Source organism: Penicillium verhagenii (assembly GCF_028828195.1).
Source record: "Penicillium verhagenii strain IBT 33310 chromosome Unknown utg000002l_segment0_segment0, whole genome shotgun sequence".
NCBI classification, from domain to species: domain Eukaryota; kingdom Fungi; phylum Ascomycota; class Eurotiomycetes; order Eurotiales; family Aspergillaceae; genus Penicillium; species Penicillium verhagenii.
In genome coordinates, this window is record NW_026643166.1 from 1,428,408 (window position 1) to 1,445,989 (window position 17,582).

Consider the following 17,582-nt stretch of genomic DNA (forward strand, 5'->3'; position numbering starts at 1 on the left):
AAGCTTGTCTAGACCAAACATCCCATTAACCGTGGTATGCCAAAAAACTTCACTTTTTCCGCTCTTGCGATGCAATTATTGACGCCTCGAATATTGTTATAGACCCCTATATCTCCCATCTTCGGCCCCGGGCACCACCTTACCCGCCATGGATGACCTCAACGGGCTGAGCTGGTCCTCCAACTCAAACACCCCACCCAGCAAACCACCTCCAATGTCTGCAGGCATGATGTTTCCTAACTTCCGTCAAGACAGCGCCTCCGGCAGATCAACCCCCCTGTCTATAGCGTCAAATCGATCCAATTCACCATCAAAACCCGCCCCCTCCACCGGAGACAGCTTCGCGAACTTGGTGTCGTTTAATTCCTCCGCCGCCAACAAGAACCTTTCTCTGCTCGAGCAACAGAAGCTACTAGAAGCCGAGAAGGCAAAGAAAGAGGCCGACAAAAGAAGTCATTTCGAGTCGCAATATGGGGGTCAGAACTCGCAATTTTGGGACAGCTTCGAACAAGGCCGTACCCGAAGCCCTGCAGGAGGAACGCTGTCGCAATCTGTCGCACCCCCCGCGGACGACGATGATTTGCTAGCTGCATTCAATGCGAAAGCACCGGTTGATGCGTCAACAAATTTTCCCATCCCTAGCGCCTCTCCATCACCTCGAATCGGTACGAATACACCGCAAGGATCAAATGGCGGAGGAATTATGATGCAGGACAACACGGCTGGAATGGATGCATTCGATGATGATGATCCATTTGGTCTGCGCGAATTGAAAGCGAAATCGGCTTCCCGTCCTGCACCCGCACCAGCGCAAGACGAGGATGATGATTTCCTTGGATTGCTGGGCAAGCCAGTGTCGGAGGTACCACGTCAACAGGTGGCACCACCGGAAAGAAGAGCATCTCCTCGCCGTGACCGAGAGGAAAGTGATTCATCGCCTATGCCATCAAATGAAGTGGACCGGGCTATCGCAGAGTTAGTTGATATGGGATTCCCGGCAGACAAAGCTCGCCAGGCCCTCAAAACCACTCCGTCGGGTACTGATGTACAAGCCGCTGTTGGTTGGCTCTTGACAACAGCGCACGCCGAGGCTCGACAAAAGTCACAGGGACAATCTCCGGCTAACGGTCACCCCAATGAACGACCAGAACGAGGTCAAAGCCGTAATCGGGAAGCACCATCCTGGATGAGTGAAGGGAGATCGCGCAATGACAGCCGGAGTCCTGCCGCTGGCGAGAGAGACCCGGCTCAAATGGCACAACAATTTGGCACCAACTTTTTGAAAACAGCGGGTTCGCTGTGGAAAACGGGCAGCAAGAAGTTTCAGCAAGCTGTGAATGAATTCAATACAGAAAACGACTCAAGTCAGCCCAAATGGATGAGGGATGCGGCTGCTCCTCGTGAGGAGTCATTTTCTCAGCCACAACCCACCCGCCGAAGCGATAGATCAGGTCAACTGCAAGGGCAACAAAACGCCGCAGAATTTACAGATGAAGCAATTCTGCTTGATTCAGGAGATTCGCGCCCTCGTCAACCGCCGCGGCCAACTCAATCCGCCCAAGGAGGTCGCGATCTCCGCCCCCAGCCATCTCCTCCGGTTGGTCAACACATGCAGCCACCCAATTTTCTTCAACGACCGCCCAGTTCCCAGGAACCGAAATCCCGACTCTCACGATTTGCCGCTGAAGAGGAATCCGCGCAAAATTATGTCAGCCCAGCAAGACGCAAGCGGGTCCAGCCCCAAGCGCCGCCAGCGGCAGCAGAACCCGATGTCGATCTCTTCGCTTCTCCTATTCCTACACCTAACCGATCCAACCCCATACCCCAATCTAAGTCTGCCCCACCACCTCCTGCACGCTCGGCATCTATTCCTGTACGGCCCAAAGCTCCACCACGTCCTGTCCCTCCTGTCTCCCCAGAGGCTCTCCAATCCACTCACCGCCACCGTGAGAAAGCAGCAGAGTCATACAAGCGGGGCGACTATGCAGCTGCACACCAAAGCTTCTCTACTGCCCTTGGCATGCTCCCTGACAAGCACCCAATCACCATCGTGATCCGCAGCAACCGTGCCATGACGGCTTTGAAGACCGGTGAACCCAAGACTGCGATCGACGACGCCGATATCATTCTGAATGTGATCGGACCATCAAAGGGCGAAGATGAGCTCATTGAGTTAGGAAATGGCGAGCCCGCCAAGCCCATGAAAGACTTTTTTGGCAAAGCATTGATGCGCAAGGCTGAGGCTTTGGAACAGCTCGAGCGTTGGGGCGATGCCGCGCAGGCATGGAAGCTGGCGGTGGAGTCAGGCCATGGTGGAAGCACCAGTATTCAAGGTCGAAACAGATGCGAGAAAGCTGCTGGGATCAGCAAGCCGCCGTCCAAACCGCCAGTCCCCGCCAAGAAAAGAGCACCCCCTGCGCCCAAGAAGGTCTCTGCATTGTCGGATCTCTCGGGCGGCTCGAGCTCTGGCCAGGACTCGGAAGCTGTCAGCCGTCTGCGTGAAGCTAATCAAGCTGCCGAGCGCGCTGACCAAGAGAAGTTTGCCCTCACAGACAGCGTTGACGCGAGGATTACAGCCTGGAAAGGCGGGAAGCAGGATAACTTGCGTGCGCTTTTGGGCAGCTTGGATGCGGTGCTATGGCCCGAGGCTGGCTGGAAGAAAATCGGCTTGTCAGAGCTGGTCTTGCCGAACAAGGTGAAAATTCAGTATATGAAGGGTATTGCTAAGGTACACCCTGATAAGGTATGTTACTCCGAGGCTAAATATACGGGCTGGTGGTCAAGTTGCTAACTGCCTTCTTCCAAACAGATTTCTACCACGGCCACTACAGAGCAGCGCATGATTGCTGGTGCGGTGTTCGGAACCCTGAATGAGGCATGGGACAAGTTTAGGTTGGAGAATAACCTATGAGCTTTATACTGTCTGTCTTGATTTCTAGCATTGTTGCGCTGTCTGTCACATACCACCATCACCGGATTTTCCCCCTCATACCTTTTGCGTTGGGGATAGTATTTAGAACATCTTTCATTAACAGCATGCATTGGCTGCATATGTGACCCATGAGACTATGACTTGCAAAATTCCATATATATGAGCCTACTACTTCCTACTTGTAGATATATGACTTTGTAAAACGGTGATGTTATAGTAGGTCTCAAAGAACATTTGAAGTGTTTAATTGCATGACTTTACAAATGCTGTAGACATCAATCACTTTGCGATGAAATTCAATGTTTAGATGGATTTCGGAGTTGAAAAGCATTTAAATGTTGAAGAAACCTGACCATGTTCAAGACAACCCGCTTAATAGTACATGTATTATTTTGATATAACCATCTTCATCACGCTTCAGTCTTATCTTCTGAAGCTGGCTGCTCTGTTTTTTTCTTGACTTCACTCTTCCATAGTAGTCTTGTCTTCCTCTTCCTTAATCTTGACCTCCTCTTCCTTAATCTTGTCTTCCTCTTCCTTAATCCGTTGCGCTTTGAACTCCTGTTTCATTTGCCTCCTGCTCTTCCCATTTGACTTGTTCAGTGCTGGATCCACCTTGGTCGACGGCCACTGCTGGCGACATTTCTGCTCATCCTCCTCAGACCAATCCCGGGGAAGAATGGCAAACACCAAGTATGAAGTGTGAGTCTTCAACTCCGGCTCGGGGCGATGAATCAAGCGACCGAGCGTGTATGCCGGTGCCGTGGATTTCTCAATTAAGTATTTCGCCGGAGCCTTGATATCTTCTTGTTGGGCAGACACCTCTTCAGAATCGGCATTCTTCTCAGCCTGGCTGTGGCGAATGCGCTTAGCACGTTCCTCATCAGCCCAGAGCTTTTGGGATGCTTCCTCCACAGTTGTGGGGAAGATAGTCGCTCCGCGTACACCTTCGGCATCGAGACCGATACGTTCGCGCTTCACGTCAATACGGTTGTGCTGCACTTCTACCATGGAGATATTCAGCCAGGATAGCTTGCGCATCGTGCGGATGGTGCGCTCCGCTTGCTCAAGACACGGCGAAAAGGTACAAATGTATGCGGGCGAGGACGGATCGAGTGCAGACTCGGCGCCTGAAGCGGGCTTGCGCATTAGGTGGGGCAGTGCGAGCCATGGGGCGGGCAAGTCGAGGAAGATCGCATTTGCCTTGGGTGACTTTCCTGTCTTCGGGTCTCCCAAAAGGAATCCATCTCCGTAAACGTCGCGGTGGGTGACCTCAACCAGTCCATTCAGACCATGCTCTGCGATTTCCTCTCGTACTTTTCCGGCGCGTTGCTCGTGGAACTCGAAACTGCACACCTTTCCGAATCTCTTCTTCTTAGTCGAGGGTCCTTGTTGCTCCTCGCTGGGATATCCGTTGAATACAGCGCGCACAGAGGCGTGGGTGAACGAACCACTACCAGCGCCGGCTTCGATGATCGTGGATCCGGCGCGCACGCGGAGTCGGTGCAGAATATAGCTGTAGTCTGGGGTATACACGACTTGGGTACGGTGGGGAAGAGCATATGTCCAGGATTCGGGCGTTGGGTACATCATGTGCAAAAAACCACTTGCCGCGGCAACTGGGGTTTTAACGGAAGGGGTATCGTCGTCGTCTGCGCCGGTGGTTGTGCCCGAAGCATCCAGCTCCTCGGCCTTGCGCTTGGCTGGGTTTTTGGGTCTGCGGCCGCGGGAACCGGTGTCGACCTTGGAGGCGGCAATTTGTGAGCCCCAGGGTTGGTTGAGAAGAGTGCTGTGAGGGAACGATCCAAAGCGGGTATTGGCCACCCTTCCTTCTTTGTAACCCGTGTCCTCATTATCGTGGGTGCGGAGGATTGCCGGCATGGTTTGATCGCGACGGATATGGAGCATTGCGAGGCCGTCGGGCTGCGAGCAGTCGCCCGGGGTGAGGAAAGGGGACGGCATTAATGTGGGCGAGCTCTAATCGGCTCCAAGTACTATAGCGGCTGTAACGGGGATAATTCCTGTGGGCGTGAAAGGTCTATCTTGAAGAGATCATGAGCTAGAGAAGCTTTGATTTACTGGAGAAAATGCAGATTGACATTTCCTATCTTGGACATTAGGGCTCAGGGCTTGCGGGACAATGTTGAGCATGGACCAATCACAGAGCATTCCAACTGTTGCGATGACTCGATCTGCGTGTTTCCATGCTAAAGTGCCCCTCTTGTCTTGTTCCTGGGTCTTGTCTTTTCTCATTCCTTTATGCCCCTCTTTCCCCGGCCTCTTGTCCTTCCCAAGCGGCAGTTTCGCTTTCTGTCTGTATCGATTACTGTTACATCTCGATCCATGTCGTCTCGACAACAGCCGCCATGGCGGCAACCTGCCTCGCACCCCGAAGCGCAGCAACTCCCAGCTTTGAAAGTCTGGAACTCCTTGACAAAGTCCAAGACTCCCTTTGTTCCGATTGATCCTGCTGGCAAGAAGGTCTCCTGGTACGCGTGTGGACCTACCGTTTATGACGACTCGCATTTGGGACACGCCCGCAACTATGTGACCACCGATATCATCCGGCGCATCATGCGCGACTACTTCAAGTTCGACGTGCACTTTGTTATGAACATTACAGACGTGGACGACAAGGTATGGCCCCCGGACTTGGTAGTTTGGACCCCAGGTTGCGCAAAATGACGACTAACATAGCCCCCACCTATAGATCATTCTACGCGCGAGACAACAACACCTCTTCAGCGAATTCGTTGCAACCAACCCAACTGTTACACCAGAAGTCCTGGATACCACAAAGAAGGCTTACGTCGCCTACGTGACAAAGAACCTCCCCTTGCTGGCCCCCAGCCTCGCACCCGCAGAATACCAAAGTGAAGTGGAGAAGATCTATAAGACGGTGCTGAGCGGCGGAACTCTCGCCGGCAATGAGAAAGCGGGTGATGATGAAGCCAAGGTTAAAATGCACATCAAGACCGTGGCGTCGGCTGCAAAGGTTCTTGCCCAAGCGGAGGCTAGCACCGCTGCTGATCCCACGTCATTTGCCGAGTCTTTCTACTCCAGTGCCCAGGACGTCCTTCTCCCCTACCTGGATGCCTTGAAGGGCGCATCAATCGATGCCAATGACCATGGAATCTTCACAAAGCTCACGCGCAAATACGAGGACCGGTTTATGAATGACATGCGGGACCTTAATGTTCTCGATCCCGACGAGTTGACGCGTGTGACTGAATATGGCCCCGAGATCGCAAACTTTGTCGAGCGTATTGTGCAGAATAACTTTGGCTATGTTACCAAAGATGGATCGGTTTATTTCGATATCGACGCTTTTGAGGGTGCAGGACATGCCTATGCCCGTCTTGAGCCATGGAGTCGGTCGGATAACAAGCTAGCTGCCGAGGGAGAGGGAGCTCTCACTAGCAAGACCACCGAGAAGCGTGGTGCTTCCGACTTTGCTCTATGGAAGTCTTCCAAGCCTGGTGAGCCAAGCTGGGACAGCTCTTGGGGCAAGGGTCGGCCTGGCTGGCACATCGAGTGCTCGGCCATGGCATCCGCCCGACTTGGCCAGCAGATGGATATCCACTCTGGTGGTATTGATCTTGCTTTCCCCCACCACGATAACGAGCTGGCTCAGAGTGAGGCATACTTCCACAACCATGAACAGTGGGTCAACTACTTCCTGCACATGGGTCACCTGTCCATCCAGGGCTCTAAGATGTCCAAGTCCTTGAAGAACTTTACTACTATCCGGGAAGCACTAGAGCGGGAGACTTGGACTTCAAGAAGCTTGCGAATTGTGTTCCTACTTGGTGGCTGGAAGGAAGGTGTTGAGATTACCGATGACCTTGTCGGTTCGTGCAGCTCTTGGGAGGACAAGGTGAACAACTTCTTCATCAAGGTGAAGGACCCTGCTGCTCTTCAGGGCTCTGCCTCTGATAGCACATTTGGTGCTGACTTGGAAGCAGCCAAGACTGCTGTAGACGGTTTCCTCTGCGATTCTTTCAACACAATTGGAGCTATGAACACAGTTTCTGAGCTCATCACCAAATACAACGCTGCTGACAAGGCCACCATCAACCCGGATGATGTGAAGGCTGCGGCCCAGTTTATCACTCGATTGGTTAACATCTTTGGCCTCAATGGGTCCGCTTCCGCTGACAGCACTGAGATTGGATGGTCGGGCATTGACGTCCCCGAGGAGGCTAAGCCTTTCATCTTCCCTCTTTCTACCATGCGTGATACTCTCCGCCAGGCGGCCCGCTCACAGGATGGAATCACTGCCGAGGTGATTGAACAGGCTACCAAGGAGTCGGCATCCGAAAAGGTTTCTGACTCCTCAAAGCCTTACGCCGAAGTGCTCTCTAATTTCCGTGCCACTGCCTCTGCTCTGCAGTCCTCCGAAAACGCTGGGAAAGACATCTTGGCTCTCTGTGATCGTGTCCGAGACATCGACCTCTTCGATCTCGGCCTGTACCTCGAGGATCGCGATAACCTCCCGGCCCTCATCCGCCCCGTCACCCGGGAAATGATCCAGGCCCGCGAGGAGAAGGCTGCACGCGCTCTCCAAAAGATCCAAGCCCAGAAGGCTAAGGAAGAGGAGGCTCGCAAGAAGTTGGAGAAGGGCAAACTCAGCCACCTAGAGATGTTCCGTACCAACGAGTATAGTGCCTGGGATGACGAGGGTATCCCCACTCGTGACACCGCTGGAGAAGAGATCACCAAGAGTCGGGCGAAGAAGCTTCGCAAGGACTGGGAGCGACAAAAGAAGGCTCACGAGGCGTGGTTGGCTAGCCAAGCCAAATAGATGCATCTGCCTTAAGCAGATTAAAACAAGCCAAGCATTATCGCATATCTATTTAGTATATTTCGGTGGTATTTCAGGTGGTCTCTCATGTGTGCATTGCAGGGCGTTTTTGGGCAGAATAATCTTCTTGATGGAATTATCTCAATCTTCCCTGTGTACGTGCATATAGTATTTTCAATTTAGTCGTACGTTATAAGCCCACAAGTGTCATTTCTATGAGGAATCACGATATAGATGGAACACACGTGACCCGACGTCATCCACATTAGTCCCGCGGATTTCTCCAACCTTTTTTCTTTTCACGTCAATTGGCATGATTAACGTGTGGAAGGGGGAAATTTTCGTTTACAAATACGTGCCAAGTGTGACTGTAGCGCTCCGCATAAAGAGACATACCACTACAGTGTCCTTCGTTGCGGACTTTTCGATTTGAATCACGACTCTCCAGCATACGCCATGTTCCCCCCACAGGTGGGCAATCTAAACATTGAGGCCCTCAGCGGCATCTGTGGGTAAGCAAAATAATCTCCTAATACCTTCAAATGTTCATAAATCTGGTCCATATTCTGTGGCGATTGATGTATTTGGATATCTATACCACCTGCATTGGTTCGACTTGGATCGACGAACTTGACCCGTCACGCACGACTCACGAGTCACAACCCCACATACCAAAAGCGTGTCTTACAATAATCTAATATCTTTTCTTAGTTCGATCTCCCTTGTCTGTTGGGTAGTGGTTTTTTCTCCACAGATCATTGAAAACTTCCGACGTGGTTCCGCAGATGGCCTCTCGCTGCTTTTCCTCATTGTTTGGTTGGCTGGTGATGTCTTCAATATCCTGGGAGCCGTCATGCAGGGTGTCCTGCCAACCATGATTATCTTGGCTGTTTATTACACATTGGCAGATATCGTTTTGCTGGGACAGTGCTTCTACTACCGTGGATTTAACATTAAAGAGGAATTTTCTTCTTCTCCAACCCCCGAGCCTGCTGCCTCTGGCGCACTAGATGGCCCTGGTGAGGGTACTGATTCTGCCCTGGTACCAACTGAACAATCAGCCCTGCTGCCAAAGCCCAATGGTCACGTTAGAATCCAGGAGCCGTCTGTACCTGGCAACGGTGATCAACATGGACGGCGTCATTCCGCGACCTCATTTCGGGATATCTTGCATTCTGTTGATGGCACGCATCTCTCCCCCGCGACGCCTCTCATTGACGCAAGTATCACTGCTGCTGCTCTTGCGCGTCGACGCCAACGCCGAATCTCCACAATTCAGGCTATTCTGTTCAATACCACTGCCATTGCCCTCGTCTGCACTGCAGGCGTATTAGGGTGGTACTTTAGCCCGGCTACGAAGAAATCAAGCTCGGAACCTGAGCCTCTCACTATGGATACACTGGGCCAAGTATTCGGATACCTATGCGCTGCTTTGTATCTCGGCTCTCGTCTTCCTCAAATTCTTTTGAATTTCAGACGCAAATCTACCGATGGTGTCTCTTTTCTTTTCTTCCTATTTGCTTGCATTGGCAATCTGACCTATGTGCTATCTATCCTGGCATATTCTCCCGTTTGTCGGGGCTCCAATAATGTGGATGTTACTTCTCACCACCATGCTAAGTGTGGGCCGGGAGAGGCTACCGCTATCTACGGGCGGTATATCTTGGTCAACCTGTCGTGGTTGATTGGCAGCTTTGGAACACTACTATTGGACGGAGCGATCTTCGTGCAATTTTTCTTGTACCGCGATGCCAAGGACATTGATGAATACGATCAATAGATACTGGATGTACATGGATCTGTATATATTTGATTACACGAACATAAAAGCTCTTTTCAAATGTTTCATTATTGAGATAACCCTTTGGCCAATTGATTATCATCCATTTCATACAGAAATGTCAAGGCCTACCCTAAACATTGAATCGTTCCAACCTTGCTTGAGTATACTAGTATCCATCAAGGATACATACACATGCATGATTACTGACTACTCAAAAATAGACTGATGTATGTACAACCTTGGAAAATCAAGAGAAAAAAAGGGCCTCGCGGACAGCATACGGAACCGGTCTCTTCCTTGCAACACACACAACACGTGGAGTGGTAACTCCGGCACCGAGCAGCGCCTCCGCATAGGCCTCCTCAACAAGGTCATCGATGTGCTTCGCCTCCTCCTCACGCCCATCAGCCTTCATCTGGCCATTAAACTCCTTAATGGTCATCAAGTGAATCTCAGTATCGTGACAAATCAAATCCGGCCGTCCATGATAAAACGTCAACTGGCTCTCCTCAAACCCGTGCTTGAGCAAATGCAAGGGAAGATCAAACACCCAATCATGACGACCCTCCGAGTGCACAAACTCTCTGATCTTATCCAGGGCTGGAGTCTTAAGCTTCTCGTCTGTCTTTTCGACATACGTGTGCGCGGTACTCAGATCGTCCCACTGAATCCAGCCACCAGGCTTAAGCAGCTTGATGACATTCTTGATCACGGGAGCCGGGTCTCTGTCCGCAATGAGAAGGAGAAGGAGACGTAGGTGAATCACGTCGTATCGCTCTTCCAGCTCGGTTGGGACGTCATCGTAGATGTTCCAGTCGTAGAGGCGGTGGATGTTGCTGGGGCGCCAGGCAGAGGGTGGGAGTCGGGTGAGATTGGTGTCAATACCATCGAGAATGGCGTTGGGGAAATCGTGTGCCGTGTCGAGAAGCCAGAGGCCTGTCCCCGCGGTGATATCGGCGATGCGCGGGTGGTCTCCGACTGCGTCTCGGATGACGGGGTGCAGGGTGTAGCCGAGGCATTGCTTCCAAATGAGGTATTGGTAGTTCAGACGTTGGCTTCCGTTGTGGCCGGAATCAAGGAGATAGCCCTTGCCTTCACGCAGGCCGAAGCCAACGGTGTGCTTGAGGGGCGAGGTGCCGTTTTCAGACATGGTATAGCCCTATAGAGGAATGGAAGCCAATTTTGGAAAGATTGATGTCAATTGTAATGGGAGCTCTAGAGGGAGCCCTTGGAAGAGAGAAGAAGAGTAGGATTGGATGCTGATGAATAGAAATTGAGAGGAGATGATGAGCCCTATTTATATGCGAGATGGCAAGTTGATCTCGGGGGACTTTCGATTGATAGTCATGACCTCATTTTCCAATGTGAAGACTCTGTGTAGCTTTCCAGAGATCTACCATGAAGAATATGAGCCAAATTTCGGCGGTTCACGTCCAAAGTTCAGCTTGGAGCTCGTATTGTTCCTCAATTAGGAATAGTATAGCTGCCCAGCTGAAGTCTGTGACACATATTGAGGTAGCTTATCTGCAAGCTGTTGTCGATCAAGTTGACCGAGGGACTCACCGACTTTGAATGCACTCTCCCATCCTAATATTTGATCAGCTTCGAAGGTTCTCGTGTACTTCCCGCGGGGGCACATCTACCTAATTGGGTTTCAGTCAATGCTGCTTGAAAAGTATTCAAGTTGTGTCATACATAACAGCCTGTGTACTACCTAAGAGATCTACGCGATTTCAAATCAATTACAAATCTGATCTCAGAAAGGAAAGCTTGGAATACTACTAGTAGACAATATCGCCAATGGTGCAAGGCGATCAATTCTCACCCCTCTGAGTAATTGACCCCACGAATGCTCGATTTCACGCACGAGGCCATCACAGTGGGGGTGTATGTGTGTTAGACTTTGCTCATTGGTTAGCCACTTAGCTTTGAATAATTGAGCAAGGGGTAACTTGAAATGCACTTGAGCTGCGTAATGCAATGTTGTGTAACACGATTCTCCACGTGAACTTTAAAATCGCCGCGTGCATGATATACATCCATGTCCCCAAAAGCAAAAATCAGGCACTATCACCCACAGATTAACACAAACGAGAAAAGGAAAAAAAGGAAAAAGAGGAAAAGAAAAACTCGGTGCTCTGTCAGCCTGGGTTAATCCTGGCAAATACTGAGCGGGACAGCGAGAACTTTCCGCCGCGGACCTACTCAGTGCTATGAAGTATCTGCCCCCTTTTCTTCCTCTTTTTTTAAATTTTTATTCCACCAGTGAATTGGATTTACTATCATCTACTTTATTTATTCTGATTTCGATCTGCGAATTTGGGAGGGCCTGGAGGGGTACTTGGTCTGAAGCCCTGATATATTAAATTCCAAGGTTATAATAGTGGCGGCGAGTGACATTTTTTTCAAGTTCTTTTATTTTGTATGTGCATCACCTAGAAGCCTCTTTAATTATCTTCCACTATAGGTACATATCGAGAAGCTTTCAAATGAATCAATTGATGTTAGAAGTCAATAACTTGACCAGTATTGAATGTGGAAGTACGGTACTCTTTGGAGAAAATAAAAGTCGTCAACTGGGAGCATAGCATTCTATGTAATTTCTATGTATTTATTCCACTCTAGATAACATTGAAAAAATGGCTCACATGTGCATGGCTAAGGCCGATGATCATCCGAGTATATAAGATTCAGATTATAATGTGCCGTTTTCCAGATTATACATCAAGTCTTCCCGAATGAACCGCTTCACATCATCAAAGTTCTCCCCCAGCCACTCAAGGAAGCCGTATACTCGTGTATGATCCTCCGCAAATGAAGAAATGCCCGACTTTCCTTCTGGTCCAAAGCGCATGAACTGACCACCAGTCGAGTACGCGTCCCATGGTTGCTGACCATGAGCAAAAGATGCCCAAACACGAGCAGCTTCCACCGAGACATCACGTGTAGCCTGAGGGCAAGAGTCCAGTTCATTCAGATGCAACAGAAGAGCGCAAAGACCATGATAAGACAATCCTTGTGTAGCACCCGGGAAAGGTGACGGCTCTTCCCAATGGTACAAGAACACGTTATTCTTCCATGACTCAGATTTGCGAGATGCCTCGGCAATAGCGATATTAGGGTACTGGAACAGAACAGTCCCCAGCATGAGACGGAAGGCCTTCCGGAAGTCGTCGGCGGACTGATCCTGCTTAAAGCCAAAGTGGTGACAGAGTTCCTTTGCCTTGGTCTCAGAGAATGCCCGTGTGACGGCCTGGTGGAGCTTATCTTGTGTCAATCTTCCTAGCATGCCGTCGAAAATGAGTGCCTCGATGTTAGTATCGCCGAGGATAATAGACTTGCAACGGGCATTGGAAACATTATCATCGAATGTCCAGGTCTGGGGAATGAGTTTCCCATCACCGGCTGGGCCCATCACGGCGCGACCGGCGTGCTTGAGGATATCATTAATATCCAGACTGCGAAGATGTTCCAGTCGGGCACTAGGCGTGGATCCGACAGCACCCGCCCGGTTACAAAGTTGCTTCCACTGCTCCTCGAAGAGCTCCATGCGGACTGGGAAAAGAGTTGGGGCCGCACCGGACATGAGGATTGCACGATCGAACAACTCATGTTTGGCAAGCAGGTGAGCGTGAATACTGGCACTACCGGCACTGACGCCGAAGACGGTGATGTTGTTTGGGTTTCCGCCAAAGTCGGCGATGTGTTGGTTCACCCACTCCAAGGCATTACGCTGGTCGATGAGACCAAAGTTTCCTAGTGCTTCCTTGCTGCTGTCATCAACCTCTGTGGCCAAATCTGTTGAGGCGGAAAAGCCGAGGGCGCCAAGGCGGTAATTCATTTGGACTAGGATAATGGGGGTATTCGATTTCCGGGCGTTGACCATAAAGCTCTGAGGACGATAACGGGCGACGGAGTTTGCTCCATAGGCAAAACCTCCTCTGTAAAATGGGTTAGTTTGTGAAGAACATGTGTATTAGTTGATTTAACATACCCATGAATCCATACCATAACGGGCAGGGATGATCCGGCTTTTCCGAGCGTCTCATTCGGAACAGCAACATTGAGGTTCAGACATTTAAACTCATCATCGCCGGGGGTGGGGTCATTGGTCCCTCCTGTGACTAGGACCATGCCATTTCCCTGATTACAGCGAGGACCGAACTGTGTCGCATCGAATGTCTCCCCTTCCAAGTTGTGCTTAGTCACACTATGCGTCCAACGTTTGGAGACATCTGCATAAGGAATTCCACGGAAAAGTGCGATATTGGTGTCATTGTCGAGGGCGCCGACAAGTTCGGCTCCCAATGAAGGGGCGCTAATGCGAATTGTAGTAGTGTCGGTCATTTTGAAGCGAAGTTATTGGGGGGAAAAGGGAGAGGAGATCTGTTAGGCGGGGGGATATGAGGGGCATCTTTATATCCGGAAAAACATAAATCAACCATTCTATTCCCCTCGGAAGGATATTAGCTTAGCCCGCACCAAGGGCATGGAAACTTCAGCCTTTGCGTTAAAAACACCATTCAGCTCACATGGTTTGGTCTCAAACAAGCTTAGAGCCAAGCCACCAGGTAGTTAAGCGAAGCTAGGGAGATATGTCGGCAAGTTGTTAGTGCCTGGGCAACTTCCCCGCAGGATCAACACTTCCCCGGTTTGTTTCTGATTGGTTAGCCCCACAATCCATCGCTTATCCGGGGTAGCTGTGGATATTGTGGGGAGAAGAAAAGGAGCAAAAGAGAGGCACAGGGCGCGAAAGAGAAAAAAAAGCAACGGACGAGAGGAAAGAGTGGAAAGAAGGTGGATAAGCGGGTATGAACGAACCTACCGAATAACAGCTATATAATCCCCCACATTCTGGGGTTTGGGACTCAGTACTTTTCTCTCTACTTTTCTTTCTATATTACCTTTCCATAATGAAGACCGACGAGAGGGACTCTCCCTCTGTTGACCAGCTTGAGAATGCTCAAACTGCTCCTATAATTATCCCTACAGAAATCATTGACAAAATTCACAATGGCGATGATGCACTACAATTCCTCCAGCAGGGTCATGAGCCCTACTCAAAGGAGGAGGAGAAGCGTGTTCTCCGGAAGGTGGATATAAGAATGCTCACATTGATGCTTATTGTGAACGGATTTCAATTCGTGGATAAGAATGTGATTATTTCCCCTCTTGTCACACTCCATGGGATTCTTGAACTAATAGGGAAACCAAATCGATACAGACCCTATCTTATGCTGGAACATATGGTCTCGAGACTGAGGCGCACTTGGTCGGACAACAATACAGTCTGCTCACAACAATCTTCTATATTGGATACCTGGCTGCTCAATGGCCGGCCAATTGGTTAATGCAGAGATTCCCAATCTCGAAAGTTTTATGTATCACATTTGTGCTCTGGGGTATGTGATCATTTTGATTATCAAGGTTCTCAGGAGATTCAGTAACTAACATTTGACCTTCTCAATCTATAGGTGCTACCTTGACAGCAACCGGAGCCTGCACAACATTCCGCTCCCTGGCGACCGTTCGACTCCTCCTCGGAATATTCGAATCCGCCCTGAACCCCGGCTTTGTGTTGATCACATCATCCTGGTGGAAGCGTGAAGAGCAGCCCGCCCGTGTTGGACTTTGGTACAGTGCCAATGGTTTGATCGGTGCGCCTTCGGGGGCAATCTTTTATGCCATCGCGCATCTTCACGTGAGTAATACCCTGCACCTGCAGCATACGTCTTGTTCTCTCTAGAATCTCGCTGATCATCTCTATTCATCAGGCACGTGGCTTGTTCGCCTACCAATGGATGTTCATTATCTTTGGATCCGTAACAGTCTGCTTCGGTATCTCTCTCTGGTGGCTCCTGCCCTCCACCCCAATGACTGCTGGATTCCTGACAGAGCGAGAGCGATTCATCGTCGTGGATCGTCTCAAGAGCAATAAAACCGGTGTGAAGAACAGCAATATCAAGGGAGAGCAGTTCAAGGAGACTTTGCTCGATATCCGTGTTTGGATGCTTGTTTTGGCCATCTTCTGCCACAACATGACCAACAGTCTCCAGACAACCTTCATGGGAATCATCATCAAGGGCTTCGGATATAGTACCTACGAAGCCGTTCTGCTGAACATTCCCCCCGGAATCATCATGGCCACCAGCATGATCCTCGTCAGCTTATTCCTGTCCTCCAAGTGGGGCAAGAATAAGCGAATCTTCTGCATGATCCTTTGCTACTGTCCTGGAATCATCTCTGCATCCATCTTATACTGCAGCCCCATCGAGGCTTCGACAAAGCACTTGCATCTCTTTGCCATCTTCATTGTGCCTATTGTTGCAGTTAGCGCGGGTATCATGTACTCTCTCCTTGCGAGTAATGTCGCCGGTTATTCGAAGAAAGTCATGGTTGGTGCCATGTTCTTCTCGTCTAACTGTATTGCCAATATTATCTCGCCGCAGACCTTCATTACCGCACAGGCGCCCAAGTACACCACTGGTATGGTGACCTCGCTGTGCATGTTTGTGGCATGCATCTTGATTTTCTCCGTTCTCTACATCCTCTATAGCCTGGAAAACAAGAAACGAGAGCTGGAGGATGTCGCTGAAATGACCGAAGAGATGGAGCTGGCAAATGCTTTTGCAGATTTGACAGACCGACAGAACATTTCGTTCAGATATACGCTGTAGACAGCGCTGGAAATCAACGAAGCTACGCATGTTCGAATCTTGTATCTAGATTCAATAAGATACTTAATACATTTACGAGAAGAAACATCCATGGATTTGAAATCATGAAATAGAAACTTTTATAGATATAATAAATCTTAAGAACATATTCAAGTCATTCCAGATCAGCCAAGAAACAAACAACGGCTGACGCAAAAGCCTTAGCATCATCCTGCCGATCCACCAAATCAGGCCCAACCTGCTCCAAAAACAGCGCCAACTTCGACTCCTTCCACCCCATAACCGGCGCAGCCTCCACACACATCTTCGACAACCCAAACGCATCCATCTCATAATGTCCCTGCACAGAGAGAACTCGTCCAGGATTATAAAGTCCCTGAATAGGACAGATGGGCGTACTGCCAATATTCACCCACGGCGCCGGCAAACAAACAGGCGGCGACTCGCTCAAGGAAACAGCCACCCCCTTCTCAACGGCCATAACCCGATCCCCATGGAACATCTGAATCCGCAACTGACCCTTCGGCAAATGGCCCAAGGCAGTCGGGAACGAGCGCACAAAGGCCTCCTCCAACTGCACAGTATAAATACCCACTTCCCGTCCTAGCGGGCACTTCTCAACGTATACGTCCCGGGCCTGGTCATCCGGCACGCGGACAAGAGCGTGCGAAATCAGCTGGTGGCCGAAGCAGGTACCCATGATGCGGACTTCGGGGTAGTTGTCGTAGACGTTTTGGATGAATTTCTCTAGTACTTGCATCCAGGGCGAATGGGCCATTTCATAGACGCCGGGTGAGCCACCTGTTATCAGGATTGCGTCGATGGGGTTGAGGACGGGCCATTGTTGATGGCTTTGTTTCTGGGCGGGACTGCCGCGGAGGAGATCCAGGTCTGGGTAGTGGCCGCCGCGGATGTCGAAGGCTGTTACGGTGATGTTTATGGGGTTTGTGTTTTCTGGGTGGGTTTCGTTTAGGTGGGATGCTGTTTCGCGGAGGATGTCGCGGAAGTGGGCGCTGCAGAGCCCTCTTGCTTCGTATAGAGGTCGAGCGGGGATGTCGACGTCCAAGACTGCAATGTGGATGTTGCGGACCATGTTGAGGGTTGCAGTGTTTGCTTTTGATATTTTATGTGGACGCAGTAAGGTGTAGGAGTAAGTGTGTTTTTGGTGGATAGTTTTTTTCTTTTTAGTGCTGTCTCTTATGTTCTAAGGTTTACTTGATTACTTCTTCCCACTGGAGATTGATTCAAAATAAGCCAACGGCCGACTCCAAGATGCCGTCGGGGATATTGGCCAAAAAAGTTAGACTGGATAGTACATGCGTAATAAAAACCATCGCCGCGTAAGAGGTGGTGCCAAGAATACTCCAAAAGACTCCAAATTGATCG

The 17,582-nt window shown here is 50.2% G+C and overlaps 8 protein-coding genes across 8 annotated transcripts; 4 read left to right on the plus strand and 4 right to left on the minus strand.

The window, feature by feature from the left end:
• Window positions 1-148: 148 nt before the first annotated feature.
• N7466_000516 (UBA/TS-N domain protein) lies at window positions 149-2,911 on the plus strand (the record flags this gene model as incomplete). Its single annotated transcript, XM_057159914.1, has 2 exons — window positions 149-2,743; window positions 2,810-2,911. 2 exons carry the CDS (start codon window positions 149-151, stop codon window positions 2,909-2,911), a joined length of 2,697 nt encoding a protein of 898 aa, XP_057026162.1.
• A 483-nt stretch (window positions 2,912-3,394) lies between these two features.
• Window positions 3,395-4,894, minus strand: trm61 (tRNA 1-methyladenosine methyltransferase subunit GCD14; the record flags this gene model as incomplete). Its single annotated transcript, XM_057159915.1, has 1 exon — window positions 3,395-4,894. The coding sequence occupies one exon, from the start codon at window positions 4,892-4,894 to the stop codon at window positions 3,395-3,397; it is 1,500 nt and encodes a 499-aa protein (XP_057026163.1).
• A 297-nt stretch (window positions 4,895-5,191) lies between these two features.
• On the plus strand, window positions 5,192-7,736 carry N7466_000518 (cysteine--tRNA ligase; the record flags this gene model as incomplete). The annotated part of the gene is made up of 2 exons (XM_057159916.1): window positions 5,192-5,569; window positions 5,643-7,736. The coding sequence occupies 2 exons, from the start codon at window positions 5,192-5,194 to the stop codon at window positions 7,734-7,736; spliced, it is 2,472 nt and encodes an 823-aa protein (XP_057026164.1).
• A 456-nt stretch (window positions 7,737-8,192) lies between these two features.
• Window positions 8,193-9,516, plus strand: N7466_000519 (PQ-loop repeat-containing protein; the record flags this gene model as incomplete). The annotated part of the gene is made up of 2 exons (XM_057159917.1): window positions 8,193-8,248; window positions 8,448-9,516. 2 exons carry the CDS (start codon window positions 8,193-8,195, stop codon window positions 9,514-9,516), a joined length of 1,125 nt encoding a protein of 374 aa, XP_057026165.1.
• A 250-nt stretch (window positions 9,517-9,766) lies between these two features.
• N7466_000520 (class I SAM-dependent methyltransferase) lies at window positions 9,767-10,669 on the minus strand (the record flags this gene model as incomplete). The annotated part of the gene is made up of 1 exon (XM_057159918.1): window positions 9,767-10,669. The coding sequence occupies one exon, from the start codon at window positions 10,667-10,669 to the stop codon at window positions 9,767-9,769; it is 903 nt and encodes a 300-aa protein (XP_057026166.1).
• A 1,545-nt stretch (window positions 10,670-12,214) lies between these two features.
• N7466_000521 (uncharacterized protein) lies at window positions 12,215-13,866 on the minus strand (the record flags this gene model as incomplete). The annotated part of the gene is made up of 2 exons (XM_057159919.1): window positions 12,215-13,460; window positions 13,514-13,866. The coding sequence occupies 2 exons, from the start codon at window positions 13,864-13,866 to the stop codon at window positions 12,215-12,217; spliced, it is 1,599 nt and encodes a 532-aa protein (XP_057026167.1).
• A 566-nt stretch (window positions 13,867-14,432) lies between these two features.
• Window positions 14,433-16,196, plus strand: N7466_000522 (MFS allantoate transporter; the record flags this gene model as incomplete). The annotated part of the gene is made up of 4 exons (XM_057159920.1): window positions 14,433-14,675; window positions 14,744-14,921; window positions 14,994-15,220; window positions 15,294-16,196. The coding sequence occupies 4 exons, from the start codon at window positions 14,433-14,435 to the stop codon at window positions 16,194-16,196; spliced, it is 1,551 nt and encodes a 516-aa protein (XP_057026168.1).
• A 154-nt stretch (window positions 16,197-16,350) lies between these two features.
• On the minus strand, window positions 16,351-17,289 carry N7466_000523 (type 1 glutamine amidotransferase; the record flags this gene model as incomplete). Its single annotated transcript, XM_057159921.1, has 1 exon — window positions 16,351-17,289. One exon carries the CDS (start codon window positions 17,287-17,289, stop codon window positions 16,351-16,353), a length of 939 nt encoding a protein of 312 aa, XP_057026169.1.
• Window positions 17,290-17,582: the final 293 nt, after the last annotated feature.